Source organism: Mizuhopecten yessoensis, unplaced genomic scaffold (genome assembly GCF_002113885.1).
Source record: "Mizuhopecten yessoensis strain PY_sf001 unplaced genomic scaffold, ASM211388v2 scaffold245, whole genome shotgun sequence".
In the NCBI taxonomy this organism is placed as follows: Eukaryota; Metazoa; Mollusca; class Bivalvia; order Pectinida; family Pectinidae; genus Mizuhopecten; species Mizuhopecten yessoensis.
The window spans coordinates 1292717-1306250 of NW_018403450.1; the positions used below are offsets into that span (position 1 = coordinate 1292717).

The window sequence follows — 13534 nt, forward strand, 5'->3', positions numbered from 1 at the left end:
GCAAACCTACTATATAACAAGAAACGAAATATTAATAGGATCAAACAACTGATTTCGTAAATCAAATGCGTCATTTTTGTTCAAAAGTTGGTTAGCTTAATCACAGTTTAACGACATTTTTCAACCAAATATTTTGTCAATATACAATGTAAATTTTCACAATATTGCATGAAAATTTACTCTACTAAATATTTGATACATGGTAAGTTGTTACTAATTCAATGGTTATGTCTTAACGATACACAAAACTAATCACTGATTGAACAACTGGGCCCTGGGATACTCTTGCCCAATCATATACAGTGTATTGGCCCTTTGTGGCTAAAATCTATATTTGTCAAGCGTTATTTGTATTTTCTATCTAAAGTCTATTTTGTGTTATAGAATTCCCTGTCATGATACAGCCTCATTGCAGAAAGCGAAAAGGGCAAAAGGTAAACTGTGGTGACAAAATCCCGGTATACCTCTAATAAATGACATTTTTACATGCATTAAAAACTAATTTATCTGATGATCTTGAAAAACGAGCACTTTGATCTGTATAAATATTAAACTGCACTATCAGCATATGCGTATTATAATTACAAAACACTAAATATGATTTTGATGAACACTTTAAATGATTTAAACGTCTGTACAAAGTGTGGTACCGTATTATGTATATATTCTTCAAAATTGAAACAAACATCAATTTAAAGCAAGGGCAAAATGTCTACTGGATCAGACGTAAATGTCATAGTCTGTATTTACATCCTGAGAAGCAATGAAATTTGATTTTTGATAAGATTATAAGAATTTTATGCACTTCCTGCTTGAATTTTATATTCTATTAAATAGATGGGTTCATCAGACAGACAAGAAAAACCCGTCTGTAATAAGAGCAGTTACAACAGCAGACACAGACGTGTAAAAACAGTGGGTAGAGAAACATGGTAACGCCAGAACTCATCTTGTATTAAAAGCACCATTAACGTTCAAGTGCACATGACAACACAATATTTCTGGATAGTTATTTCTAACTGTCTTAACATGTATATTCTTAAATCATGTTATATTAGAAAGCAAAAGCATCTATCTGAAAGGATTATAAATAAATATTAGCGGATATCCGTGTAATCATATCAGGAGAAAAACGTTATACATTCGAATCTGCTCGAAACCTCCTCTGTTAAAGTCTATTAAGAAACACTTTTTCATGTTTCCGATTTTAGTTTGAATAATACCTGTATTAAGAACAATGTACAAAAATATATGAGTTAACTGACCTAACCAGTTTTACTTAGTTTTGATCAAACTCTAATACCCCAAAACAACAATTCACTTGTAACCTGACAATTTTGCACGAATTGTATTCCCCACAGACTAGTTTTAATCGTGACAGCCGCGAAATGATAGCCCCGGAAAAACAAACAGCCTAACGGTAAGTGTCTCAAAACCCAGAGGTCCACATTCCCATCACTGCTACCGGGATTGAGAGTGACTGGGGTAATGACATTCCAATTTACTTTAAAGTAAATAATATAACAGAATAACGAGACGTGATATTATCATATGAAGTCGACATATTTGTTCACCTTTATCTCCTCCATTCCAATCTTTAGAGTTAAAGTTCTTATGTCAGGTTATTTTTTTCGTTCGCAATTGCTGAAACCTTTTCAACGTCGTATACGTTTTTTTCGGTGATATTTCTTTATCAGCATCGAAAATAAGGCACTGCTGTTATTCTTATCAGATGAAAGATTTAGCAACGACTGCAGCTGATTATAGATCACTCGGGTTGCGCATCAAAGAATAATTATACACGATATAAGCGGCATTGCAAACACTGACAATGACTCAAGCGACTTAGCTGGTACTTCTGAGTAGCATGTTATGTACCATGCCCAGTCATAGGACTTTCTGTGTGGGGACGACACAGATTGCCAGTAAAAACCGTACAAATGCGGCTTTCATATAACATCTTTATTACAACCAGATGGAAGGATAAAGAACAATAAGATACTAGGGAACCTGCATTACGCAATGAGAATAACTCTATCTTATAAGTTGGCGATCACCAAAAAGAGAATAAGAGGAAACGATTACAGAAGAAGTGTGATTGAAAGTCTGTCTACATGCCTCGGTGGTATCGACACATAAAAAACCCAGCATGTCTTTTATGCTACCAGATTGTACAAGGAGTCTTCTAACGTGGGCAATATACAGCGTAACTGTCTTTAAGTACCTACTTAGATAGGTAGTTGTCCGGGCTTCTTACTGTTTTGTCGGCTTTGAGGTATTGCTGTCCCCTTTATGAGGAGAGCAATGTTCATGTGTTAGAATCATAGATCTATGGATACAGTAGATGTGTCTCATGTATGAATACATATCGAAAAAGGTGTTTCATGTATGAATACAAACCGAAAAAAAGGTATCCCACGTTTTAATACAGACAGAAAAGGGTGTTCAAGGTATAAAAACAGACAGAAATGGGTGTCCCACGTATGAATACAGACAGATAAAGGTTTGCTACGTATGAATACAGATAAAACAATGTTTCCCACCTATAAATACAGACATACAAAGGTGTCCAATTTAATTTATGAATACAAACGTGCACAAAAACTAACGACATAAGTATGGTAGCACATAGGTACACATCGAATTTAAAGAAGCACATTATATCGTCATATCTTACCAAGCTTGTGCCGCATTTTTGTTGGTGTCAGTTTACAACGTCAAGATTGCTATTGTAAGTCAGACGAAGTTTTATTATTTCCGTGATCATGTCTCAATGGGCTTGAATTCCAAATAGAGAACAATGAAAGGGACGTTAAGCATTAACGTAATATGCAGCATGAACATTAGTAAATTAAATTATTAAAGTAACATAAATTCGTAGTGTGAGTGGCAATACAGGAACTGGACGACCAATGTAATATCGGGTAAACATAACAGGAAGTATATACAAACAAATCTGTTGGCACAGTCTCAATTGGAGTAAGGAAGGAGCTAGACAATCGGTGCTGCAGGAATTTCAATTAGCTAAGGAAAACAGACGATGCAGATAGCACCCCGGTCTTCACGCAATGGGCGCCTTCCTGATGTTACAGAATCAAGTCATGATGAAACTGTTTAACACTTGTAATTTAACTTTGACTTATTTTGTATGAAAAACGTACGCATTGACTTTTTGTTTTGTTTTATGTTTCTTGAGTATGATTTCGATAACATAACGCTTCTAAAATTGAAACTGTTCCTTGTGAAAGGATATATATATTACCCTGCAAGGAAAGCGTGATTGCCCAGTAAGAAAAGCGTGATTGCCCAGTAAGACAAGCGTGATTGCCCAGTAAGAAAAGCTTGATTACCCAGTAAGAAAAGCTTGATTACCCAGTAAGAAAAGCTTGATTGCCCAATAAGACAAGCGTGATTGCCCAGTAAGAAAAGCGTGATTGCCCAGTAAGAAAAGCTTGATTGTCCAGTAAGAAAAGCTTGATTGCCCAATAAGACAAGCGTGATTGCCCAGTAAGAAAAGTGTGATTGCCCAGTAAGACAAGCGTGATTGCCCAGTAAGAAAAGCTTGATTACCCAGTAAGAAAAGCTTGATTACCCAGTAAGAAAAGCTTGATTGCCCAATAAGACAAGCGTGATTGCCCAGTAAGAAAAGCGTGATTGCCCAGTAAGAAAAGCTTGATTGTCCAGTAAGAAAAGCTTGATTGCCCAATAAGACAAGCGTGATTGCCCAGTAAGAAACGCGTGATTGCCCAGTAAGAAAAGCTTGATTGTCCAGTAAGAAAAGCTTGATTGCCCAATAAGACAAGCGTGATTGCCGAGTAAGAAAAGCGTGATTGCCCAGTAAGACAAGCGTGATTGCCCAGTAAGAAAAGCGTGATTGCCCAGTAAGAAAAACGGGATTTCCCAGTAAGAAAAGCGTGATTACCCAATAAGCAAAGCTTGATTACCCAGTAAGCAAAACGTTATTTTTTTCCTGCGTAAATGTCAACATATTTCACTATATATTTCGAGCAAATGATTGATTGGTTGATTGATTGATTGATTGGTTTTACGTCCGCTTCACTACCGAGTAGTTGGTTATTCAGCAGACGAATCGAACAAATATACCATAAAGTAAATAACCTCAATGATGTTTCTATGAATACGATAAATGTAAAGTTATATATTTAGTTATCCTTTGGTTAACCAAAACTGCACAATAGACAGGTTCTGCATTTTTACAATTATTTTTATTATATTTCATGTATTGCTTGTACAGAAAGACTAAATCTCAGTACGTAGAAGTTATCATGTAGCAATATGAAACACATATATTTAAACACCATTTTAATTATCATGTGCTTAGCAAGCTCTAAATGTGATAATAGTTTGATGTTGAAAACCTCATTTTGAATGATATTATCTTCACAAATCTATTTTCAATGAAGTTGTAATTGTGTTTCTAAATTGTTAACGATATCAAATGTGCTGTTTTTGTAACGATTTTACATATATCAGGTATTAAAATTAATGCCATTTCAAAATTAAAATGATGATGAAATGGTTGTACGGGAACAAATAATGTCACCCATCATGCAAAAACTAAAACACAACATATGTAATTTTAAGGGGAATCTGCCCAAACCGACAAAACTAGGTTACCTTCCACTGTCGGTAATACGATAATATTTCTTCTAGATATGTTTAATTCCCCCAGCTATACGTGTAACACAATCGCAATTCTGTGATTAAGTTTATCATGCATCATAAAGGGGGAAAGAGAATTATACACGCTGTATACCAACAGTGCATAGGGTCAGTTTGTCCGTGATAAAGTCAGTTCTAAATCAGGTAGAGAGTCGATGTTATTATACTTGTAGTTCTTTGTTACTCGGACAAGAACTGTAACATGGCCATACTATTAAAACGTTATGGAAGGTTTGGTATCTACATGTACTGTACCTAGATTTCGCAGAGTTTGGATTAAACAATATGCATATTATATATTAATAAATATCCAAATAAGATATCCAAAACGTATATCACGGAACCATTCGTATTAAAGTATAAGAGAACCAATGATTCAAACGTGTGGTTTAAAACAAGGATGTACACGTCTCGTATAGACCCCCACCCCCCACCCCCCGCCATTTTAGAGAGTTGCTTGTGACTTGTAAAAATGCAACGGTAAATTACCTTGAACACAAATACAAATCATTCTCTCAAGTGTTGTGTAGTTGAAAATAAGAACAATTAGACGCTACAGACATATATATTTATATATATACATATATATTCTTCAAAGATGAGTCATATGCTTAGATAAAATATTTCCAGTAAAGATGTTGTAGCTATGAACGTTAAATCAACTCCTCAATATCTATTTCCAGATGTGAATCCTATACAAATATATGAATTTCCTCACGTATAAGAATCCTAACTACCTTCCAGTAGTCATGTGTGTCTATTCAGATGCTGAAAGTGGATGAACATATGTGCTGTATTTCTAGACATTTAGTTGATTATTTATGTTAAAAGTAAATTCGCAATGCGAATTGGTCGCGAATTCAAGTAATTTCTTTGTTGTAACATTAATGAAAAACTTCAGTTAGGTATGGAGCTATTTCGCGACTATATATTTCTCTAAATAAAATACGTTATATGCGAAATCATCTCGAATATTAAAATTCGCAAAAAGTCAGTAATGTAAAGATATATGTTTTGCTGAAAAAAATGTAATTGCAAAGATATCAACTTACTTTGAGATTACTTAGATAACAGGGCTTCGGATGTATCATGACCTATTTATTATTCAGTCCTGAAGTATGAAAAGCAACATTTTTCACAATGGAAGGAATTTTCTAAACATGCTCGCTGTCCAATATATCGTTTGGTTTGTATGTCCTTACAAAACAATTTAACGGTTTTATTGTTTTCGGTGCTATGCATAATTTAATCTATACCTCTGCAAAGTATAAAAAGGCACGTGCTGACGTAAAAATAGAATGTCTAGGGGTACCTTCGCATACTTAAAGACGTGATTGAATCTGAGCACTCTGTATGCTATTACGTTGTGTGCTATATTTAGATACACAGCACGTGTTTATGATTAAAGTGAAGAAAAAATAAACATTCAATGTGACTTGTAAGCGCAGGTAAACAGTCAGTAGCCTTGAGAATTATAACCAAATTATTCTGAAACGCGTACTTAATGAATAGGGTTGATTAAATATGACGGCTTAGTTAAAGTATAATATCACCATGGAAACAGTGTACATGAGGACGTCTTTTTCTTGGTTATGTCATTATTACATATATATGAACTAACAGGACTTTTTTCAAAGCGTTATTTTATTCCAAAAGACATCATATTTTTACTAAGTGCCAAAATGTATTACAAAACAGGCATCATTCCAAAATGAAATTTTCAAAAGAAACTGTAAACGTTGATAGCCAGTCACGTTAGACTCATCAAATCCGGAAACCTGTGTAAACTATATATTGGACCCGGAAGTGATCGATCAGATATAGGTTTCAATTTGATACATTATATTTTATTGATCAGAATATTTAAAATTATGTACCCCTTTACAGTGTTGTAAAATTGCCCCTCGGTACACTTTCTTAAAATACAGTGAAACCAGTTCAAATACAAATATCGTAGGACTAAGATGTTTTTATAATGATTGCCTAATTCTAAGGCCAATAGAAAAACTAAAAAGTCTGGTAGGAAGAAATATATTTCGCTTTAAACTTTTTTTTCCTTCTTTATTTTTAGTACACATACTTCATGAATACCCTGATACTATTTTCTTTTTTATTCTGCTATACTTAATTCATATCAACATTGTATTAGATAAATAAACGTATGACCAATATTCAACTATACTCTTATTCATTTATAAAATTCGCAGGAAACAGCAGAACGAGTATTAAATTTCTCGATGATAAGTATCGATTTATTGCTTTAAGAATAAAAATGAAAGTAATCGTATTCGCAACGAATTCCATTCCTTGACGAATTATCTTTAACAATTTGTGCAATTCAGTATCTTTTACTACGTAACGTGTTCATTCAATCTTATTACACCAAATGTGAAATAATAACAGAATTCCTTATCAAAAACGCCGAGTGAAAGATGCAATAACTCATTTTTCTTCGGTAAGTCTCGTAACCAAAGTATGTCACGTTATGGCATACATAGGGCACAGATATTGTTCTTTTTTTTCATTTTGTTTGTGCGGTGTATGCTAAATTCGGCCCAGCCATTGCTGCCTTAAACGATTGCAATGAATATAGTATACTCCAGAAATTAAGGTAACACGTACTGGTCTATGTTACGACCTAAGTGACGATGGCGTTTATGAGACCTTACATCTGTATCTGTATGTACATCAGTATTTATTTGATTTCCACGTTGTTACTCTTCACAAAAACACATCCTTTGTATGTCTCAGTCAGGTAATGAAAACACACAAAGGGTCACAGCGGTAAATTCCGCTTTGGGTTGGTCACAGATATTCTTGACATCTGTGAAATAGTTGTTATTCATAAATAATACGCAAACATAGCGTGTGTGTAACATATGATAGTTAATACTGTTCATGGAGAAGGCGACATATATAATACTCCTTACAAAAAAGGACTCACAATCCGCTTGATCATCCCAGTTTTAACTGCGTGTATGACCGACATACCTCGAACACAAAGTGTAATAATATCTATTTATAGTCTATATAGCTTTTTACTTAAGGCAGCATACATATTGAAATTACATAATCCTATCTTCTTTTCTGAACAACAAACAAGTCACGCCTCCAACATCCCCTGTCTATCATGTAGCACGTGTTTAGATAACAATTCAATACTTACTTCATATATTTGCAATTTTGTTTTTCAAATTAATCAAAATAATAGTTGAATTATCAAAGAATCTGGTATTTTACCAGATAGATTATTATATATTTATGGTAAAACGACGAGAGCAATATTAAGCCCACACAACTTTCTTGTATTATATAGCAAATATTGGATATCAAAGGACGATTTGGTCGGTATTTTCATATTATTTTGCACGGGAACTGTTCTGGTACGTAGGCCGCTAATCTAAACACACATTACACAAGCAAGTCAGATATTCATAAGTTTGTGTTGTTAATTGTTAACATATTTAATTGTAGTACTTACCAATGGTTGTCATCACAGTGATAGCAAAAAGAAGAGAACTTGCAAAAGACCACTGTAATTCGGACTCGCTTTGATCATCTTTGTTGTTCCACCCATTCATTTCCGTCGCCTTCCACACTTCCGTTTGGAAACTCACTAGAAGTGAGTTCACCTCTTTGGTAAAATTATCCCGGCTGCGTTTGTTCATTTCTAATTCAATTGCTAGTTGCATAATTTGCGTGATAGCAGATTCCCTTTCGTTTTTCACACGAATTCTGGTCTGTTGCTCGAATGGAGCTTCGAGAGCCTGGAAAATGAATCCGCCGAGAATGGAATAAGCTACAACGAGGGAACACAACCCTATATGGGAAAACAAGAACGCTATAAATTGCTTACAACAACTGATCACTTTCCGACGTTTTTCTAACATCCGACTCTCCCGTCTTGTTGCTAGGTGACGAGGTGGCGGTATAGCAGGTTCGTCGTCAAGTGGTTCATCCGAGGCCACTGGTTCATCACCCGGTTCAAATTTAATATGTTTCTTTGGAAGGTCATCGTTTAAATCGATGAAGTCATCCACAATGTCTGTTTCCTGTAGTAAAGCGAGTTTACTGAGGCTTAGATTAGTTTCGTTTTCTATGATTACCTTTGTGTCAGTTTTGACATGCGGTTCCCCAGTTTTATCCGATTTTTTCTCCGCGTCTTTTTTCTTGTTTTCTTTCACATCTTCTTTGTCTAATGACTTAACTGATCGCTTACTTGCCCTTCTTTTAGATAAATCCGATTTCTTACGATGTTTTGAAAGTCGTCTTTTCATTGTTATAATGTCCATAAGGGAAAGCTTTTTCGGAGGTTTTGGAGTGTCCTCCTCTTTTTCACACTCCGTGTTTACAATCGGGTCACCTGTTGAATGTTTTAGAATCCCAGCGAGTCTCGGGGCGCTATCAGGTGTGTCAAAGTCCTTTTGTACCTCCGCCGATAGAGTCTGAATTTCACTTAGGGGTGGCAATTTTTTACGCTTAAAAGCTGGAGTGGATTCGGGTGTTTTAAAAACTGAATAATCATCAATTTCTGATATATCAATAGCCATGTCGCTATCTGAGCTAGAATTTCGAGACGATTTTCTCTTTGTTTTATCAAGAATAACTTTTGATGTCGTAATCTTGTCATCAGATTTACCTTGTTCGTCCGAGGAGCAGCCTACGTTTTGTTGGTGTGTTTTCTTCATAATCCCTTCAGCGGTGGTGCGAAGATTCACTTTACTTTTTGACATTTCATCCTTTTTATCATATTTGAGACTTTCCAGCGAGGTTTGAACACTTCTAGATATAGGAGTGCTACGCTTTCGTTTCTCTACATCTTCGATTTCAGATTGTGTTCCCGTTGTATATACCAACGGCTTCGCAACGTTTCCTTTATTTGTTTTCTCTAGCAAGTTATTTGTAACATTAGTAATCCTTGGTGATTCGGATAACAAGGGAAATCCTTTTTTCGGAATGTCTGAAATCGATGCAATATCAGCGTGACTTTTATCATCTTTATGTAATCGCAGTTCTTTCTGTGTTTTTTTCTGTTCTCTTTCGGAGTCTTGTTTTCCTTTGTCGTACACTTTCTCCTCAATCATTTCACCTTGTTTATCCGAATCTTTTGAATCTTTTACTTTGGATTCTTTGTCTTTACCTTTTGATAAACTCCTTCCACTAAATCGCCGAGGAGATTTGTATGTACTTCTTGACAATGTCCTGCTCTGTTTTTGATCTTTTTGATCGGAAGCATCTCTGCCTCGCTCACGAGACTCAGCATTACTAAAATCAGATTCAATATTTTTCTTTTCATCGAGAGGAGTGGTACTGTCGCTTAACTTTAATCCTCTTTTCTCTTTTCTGATCGTATCCTGAGAACCAGTCAGCCACGCTGTTACATGGTCACCACCTTGTGATGCAGGTAGATCTTTAATGTTTTGTTTTGAAAACGGATATGTCCTTTTTTCCTCGACTTTATCTTTACTGTCCTGTAGTATATCATTATTTGTTATCTTTTGCGCTTTGTCATTAACATTTATAACCTCTTGTTCAACCTTAGATTTACCAAGAAACAATGATAAAGAGTCTGGAATCTTACCTTTTGTACATATTTCCGCTTCCGGTATTGGAACTGTCTCACTCTCACTTTTTGTATCATATTTCTCCTCATTATTATGTTTCACTAGTTTAGGTCCAAATGAACCTGAATGTAGAGGTAGATTCTGACTAAGATTCATGAAGTTAGAAAACGATTCTTTACGATTCTTTTCAAGTTGTTCAGCATCAATGGGGTCAGTGGAAGTAGAAGTACTTAGGGTTTTATCAAGGTTACTGGTTGTATGGCTAGAATGAGGGGGTTGTTTGTTTGATTCAAGCGAGTGTGGCGTTGCTACTGAATTCTGGCTTTTAACTCCATCGTTTCCTTCATCGATAAATGCACTGTTAGATACCATGTTTGATAATGGAACGTTGCTAGGAACTGCCTGAGATGTGGATGATGGATCGTTTTTGTTTTCAAGTTGTGTTTCACTTTTAGGGTTTTCATAATTACCCAATCCTGAATGTGTATGACTCACTGGGTCTTTATTTCGTCGTCCTATATCTGCACTAACTGACCTTCTGTATATTTTTTTATCTTCGTCATTTTTCGAAAATGGAATAGAACACTCGATATTTGTGAGATCTGGTAAAGATGACGAATGCGATTCCATAGATTCCGACTTCCCTACACCCTCTAATGTCGGTTTCAATTGGAATACATCCATAGGAGATAACTCACTAACCGGGGACTTACTGGTACTTTTTACCTTTTTAGCTTCCCCAACAGTCATACGTTTAATTTTGACACGTGGATCAGATGGAGAATCAATTTTGTCGACCAATCCAAATTCTCCCGCCAGTTTCCGATCCGTGGGGGTGACAGTGTCCCCTCGCAACGCTGCTACAACTGTGACGTCATTTCCCGCAGCGTCCTGTATCCCACCTGTACTAAGTGACCTTTGTTTCTGAAGTTTAGGCTTCCGGAAAAGATTTTTTAAACTCCGGCGTTCTGAAGTACTCCTTGAACGGGTTGCTCTTGGCAACGTGTTAACTCTTTCATTGCTAGGCTTATTTTCAGCACCATCGACATTTTTATCGTCCAATTTTCTTGTCTGCTCCTTCTGAGACCCGTTTTCCTCTTTATTCTCGTTTCCGGCGACAAACACTTCATCCGTTTCATTTTCTATTGCTATTTTAGGTTCGTTTTCTTTTCCCGCGACTTTCTTTTTCTTTTCTTTCTTTTTCGAACCTTTCCTGCGTTTTGCTTTGACTGCTTGCTCGGTTTCATCGTCTTCGTTCTTCATTCTGTTTTTTCCGGACTACATTTAGGTCTGTACAGTTCAATCACTATAGCTCAATGAAGGGTTGCTATGCCTAATGTCATATATTTAGGTATCGTAGCATTTCGTAGAGTCTCCGAGTAGCACGTGCATAGTCCTTATATCACAGCAGTTTGTCCATCAAATATTTAAAGATCCTGTTTCCACCTTTTGGTAAAGAAATCCTTGCCGGTTTTTTTGTTATTGCTTGCAAGAAAATATATCACATTTTAGAATCCCTATAAACAGAAGTGTGACGTTGTTGAATGTTATTTATTGCTAATTTGATCCATAAATAACATTGAAAAGTCTGTCCCAAACACACGTCTTCATATTTATGTATTACCAACTGTTGTACCAAAGCATGGCTTCTCACTGCGACTGTAGCGGAGAGGGTTCCCTCGTGCGATAGGGTAGTGTAAATGTCCTGATGTATTCGCCACGCGCGCCATCTGTAAATATACACACCGACTCTCTCCTCTGCAGCAAACCGGCCGTGCAAGCATGTACAGTTAGTTCTATCGACTGTCGGCGCTAATTCCACGCGCGTGTATTACTTTGTAAACTATGAACGCCTGCGTTTTATGCCTCTATTGTAGTGCCGGTGTTACTGACACCGATAGAAAGTGTCTTATACAAAAAACGCGATTTAAAAAAAATATATACACATCCTGTATCTGTCGTCTTCCGTGATGTAAAATTAACTTATCACTGTTAATTAGTTAATAGCGGTGAACAGTTGAGTATGACTCGCACTGTTTCTTACTAATTCTCTACTATCATCCAGGTAGTCAGCGTAAGACTACAGAGATTAACATGCCTGATATGTAAACTGCCTTCTGATTGGTTTATTGATAAGCACGTGCGCCCCATGAATAATGACCGATACCTCTCACAGTTTCCTAATAATTAACACACCATGTCAACGTAATGACCTGAAGGACCCTCCCAAATAACTTCTTTTACATCTCAGCATAGAGCCAGCTTGTTGAATCACCGACTTCAGAAGTGAATGAAGTTGTTCATGAAGTTCTAAAAAATAAAAGCGGATCGTAATTACAACACCACCTGTCGGCGTACTTGATTAAGATCAAGACATGTATCTGCATCAAAGTAAATCAATTCCCTATGAAAGACCTTTCTTGTTTTTGTAATTATCTTATCATTGTAATTTGAACTATTGAACTTGTTATGGCTATTTTGGTTGATCAATATTACTGAATGAAAAACATCCGGAAGGCTCGTATGGAATAAGATACACTGTATGCATACTTTCTCATCATATTATTTACATATTATTTACAATTTCACAATGCGTGTTATATGATTATACAGTGACTGTTAGAAAAAACGGGGATTTGGATCCAAAGTAACAAACAGGTTAATTACATTTTGATGAGTGACCGGAGCTTTACCTTGCGCCCTGTGCCTGAAATAGAGAGCTGATCACAATTGGACTGAAATTATTTGTTATTTGCATTCATTTTGGCCTTCACCTGGATATCGCACCTTGACGAGTTACGTAAGTGTCCCGTGTGGGGAAAGCTACGGTCCATGTAAATGTATAGGGTGGCTAGGTTTACCTGTATATGTGGTCCGGTCCATATGTGTTATAATTTTACATGTGTCGATTCGGGTTGTTTAAAAAACATCACCGAAACACCATTTTTAAATTTAAGAAAAAATATAAATATCAGCTTATATATGTAGCTAGAATATAGAAACATATTTCAATAATCAAGTTTATATGTTTGAACACGAAACCGTATATATTGTTAAGCCATTTCTCAATTTACTCCAACCGCGATTGTCATCGCACAACGTTCGTCCATCGTCCGCACAAATGTGCGCAAGCAATAATCGTCCTGATTTTGAGCGTTTGCCCATCGTGCATACATCGTGCACACACCGCACATTGTGTAACGTTGTGCAATCCCACAACTGTATATACAGGTGGTTGATATTTAAAGGTGACTCATCTAAACAGAGGATCGATATTTACAGGTGGC

At 36.1% G+C, this 13534-nt stretch overlaps 1 protein-coding gene across 1 annotated transcript in view; it reads right to left on the reverse strand.

Moving 5' to 3' along the window:
* Positions 1 to 12304, reverse strand: part of LOC110445426 — a 59846-nt gene extending 47542 nt beyond the window's left edge. The window contains exon 1 of the mRNA XM_021490046.1: positions 8165 to 12304. Within this exon, the coding sequence (XP_021345721.1) occupies positions 8165 to 11510 (3346 nt within the window). The 5' untranslated portion in view covers positions 11511 to 12304. The remainder of the gene's footprint in view (positions 1 to 8164) is intronic.
* Between the last annotated feature and the right edge of the window lie 1230 nt (positions 12305 to 13534).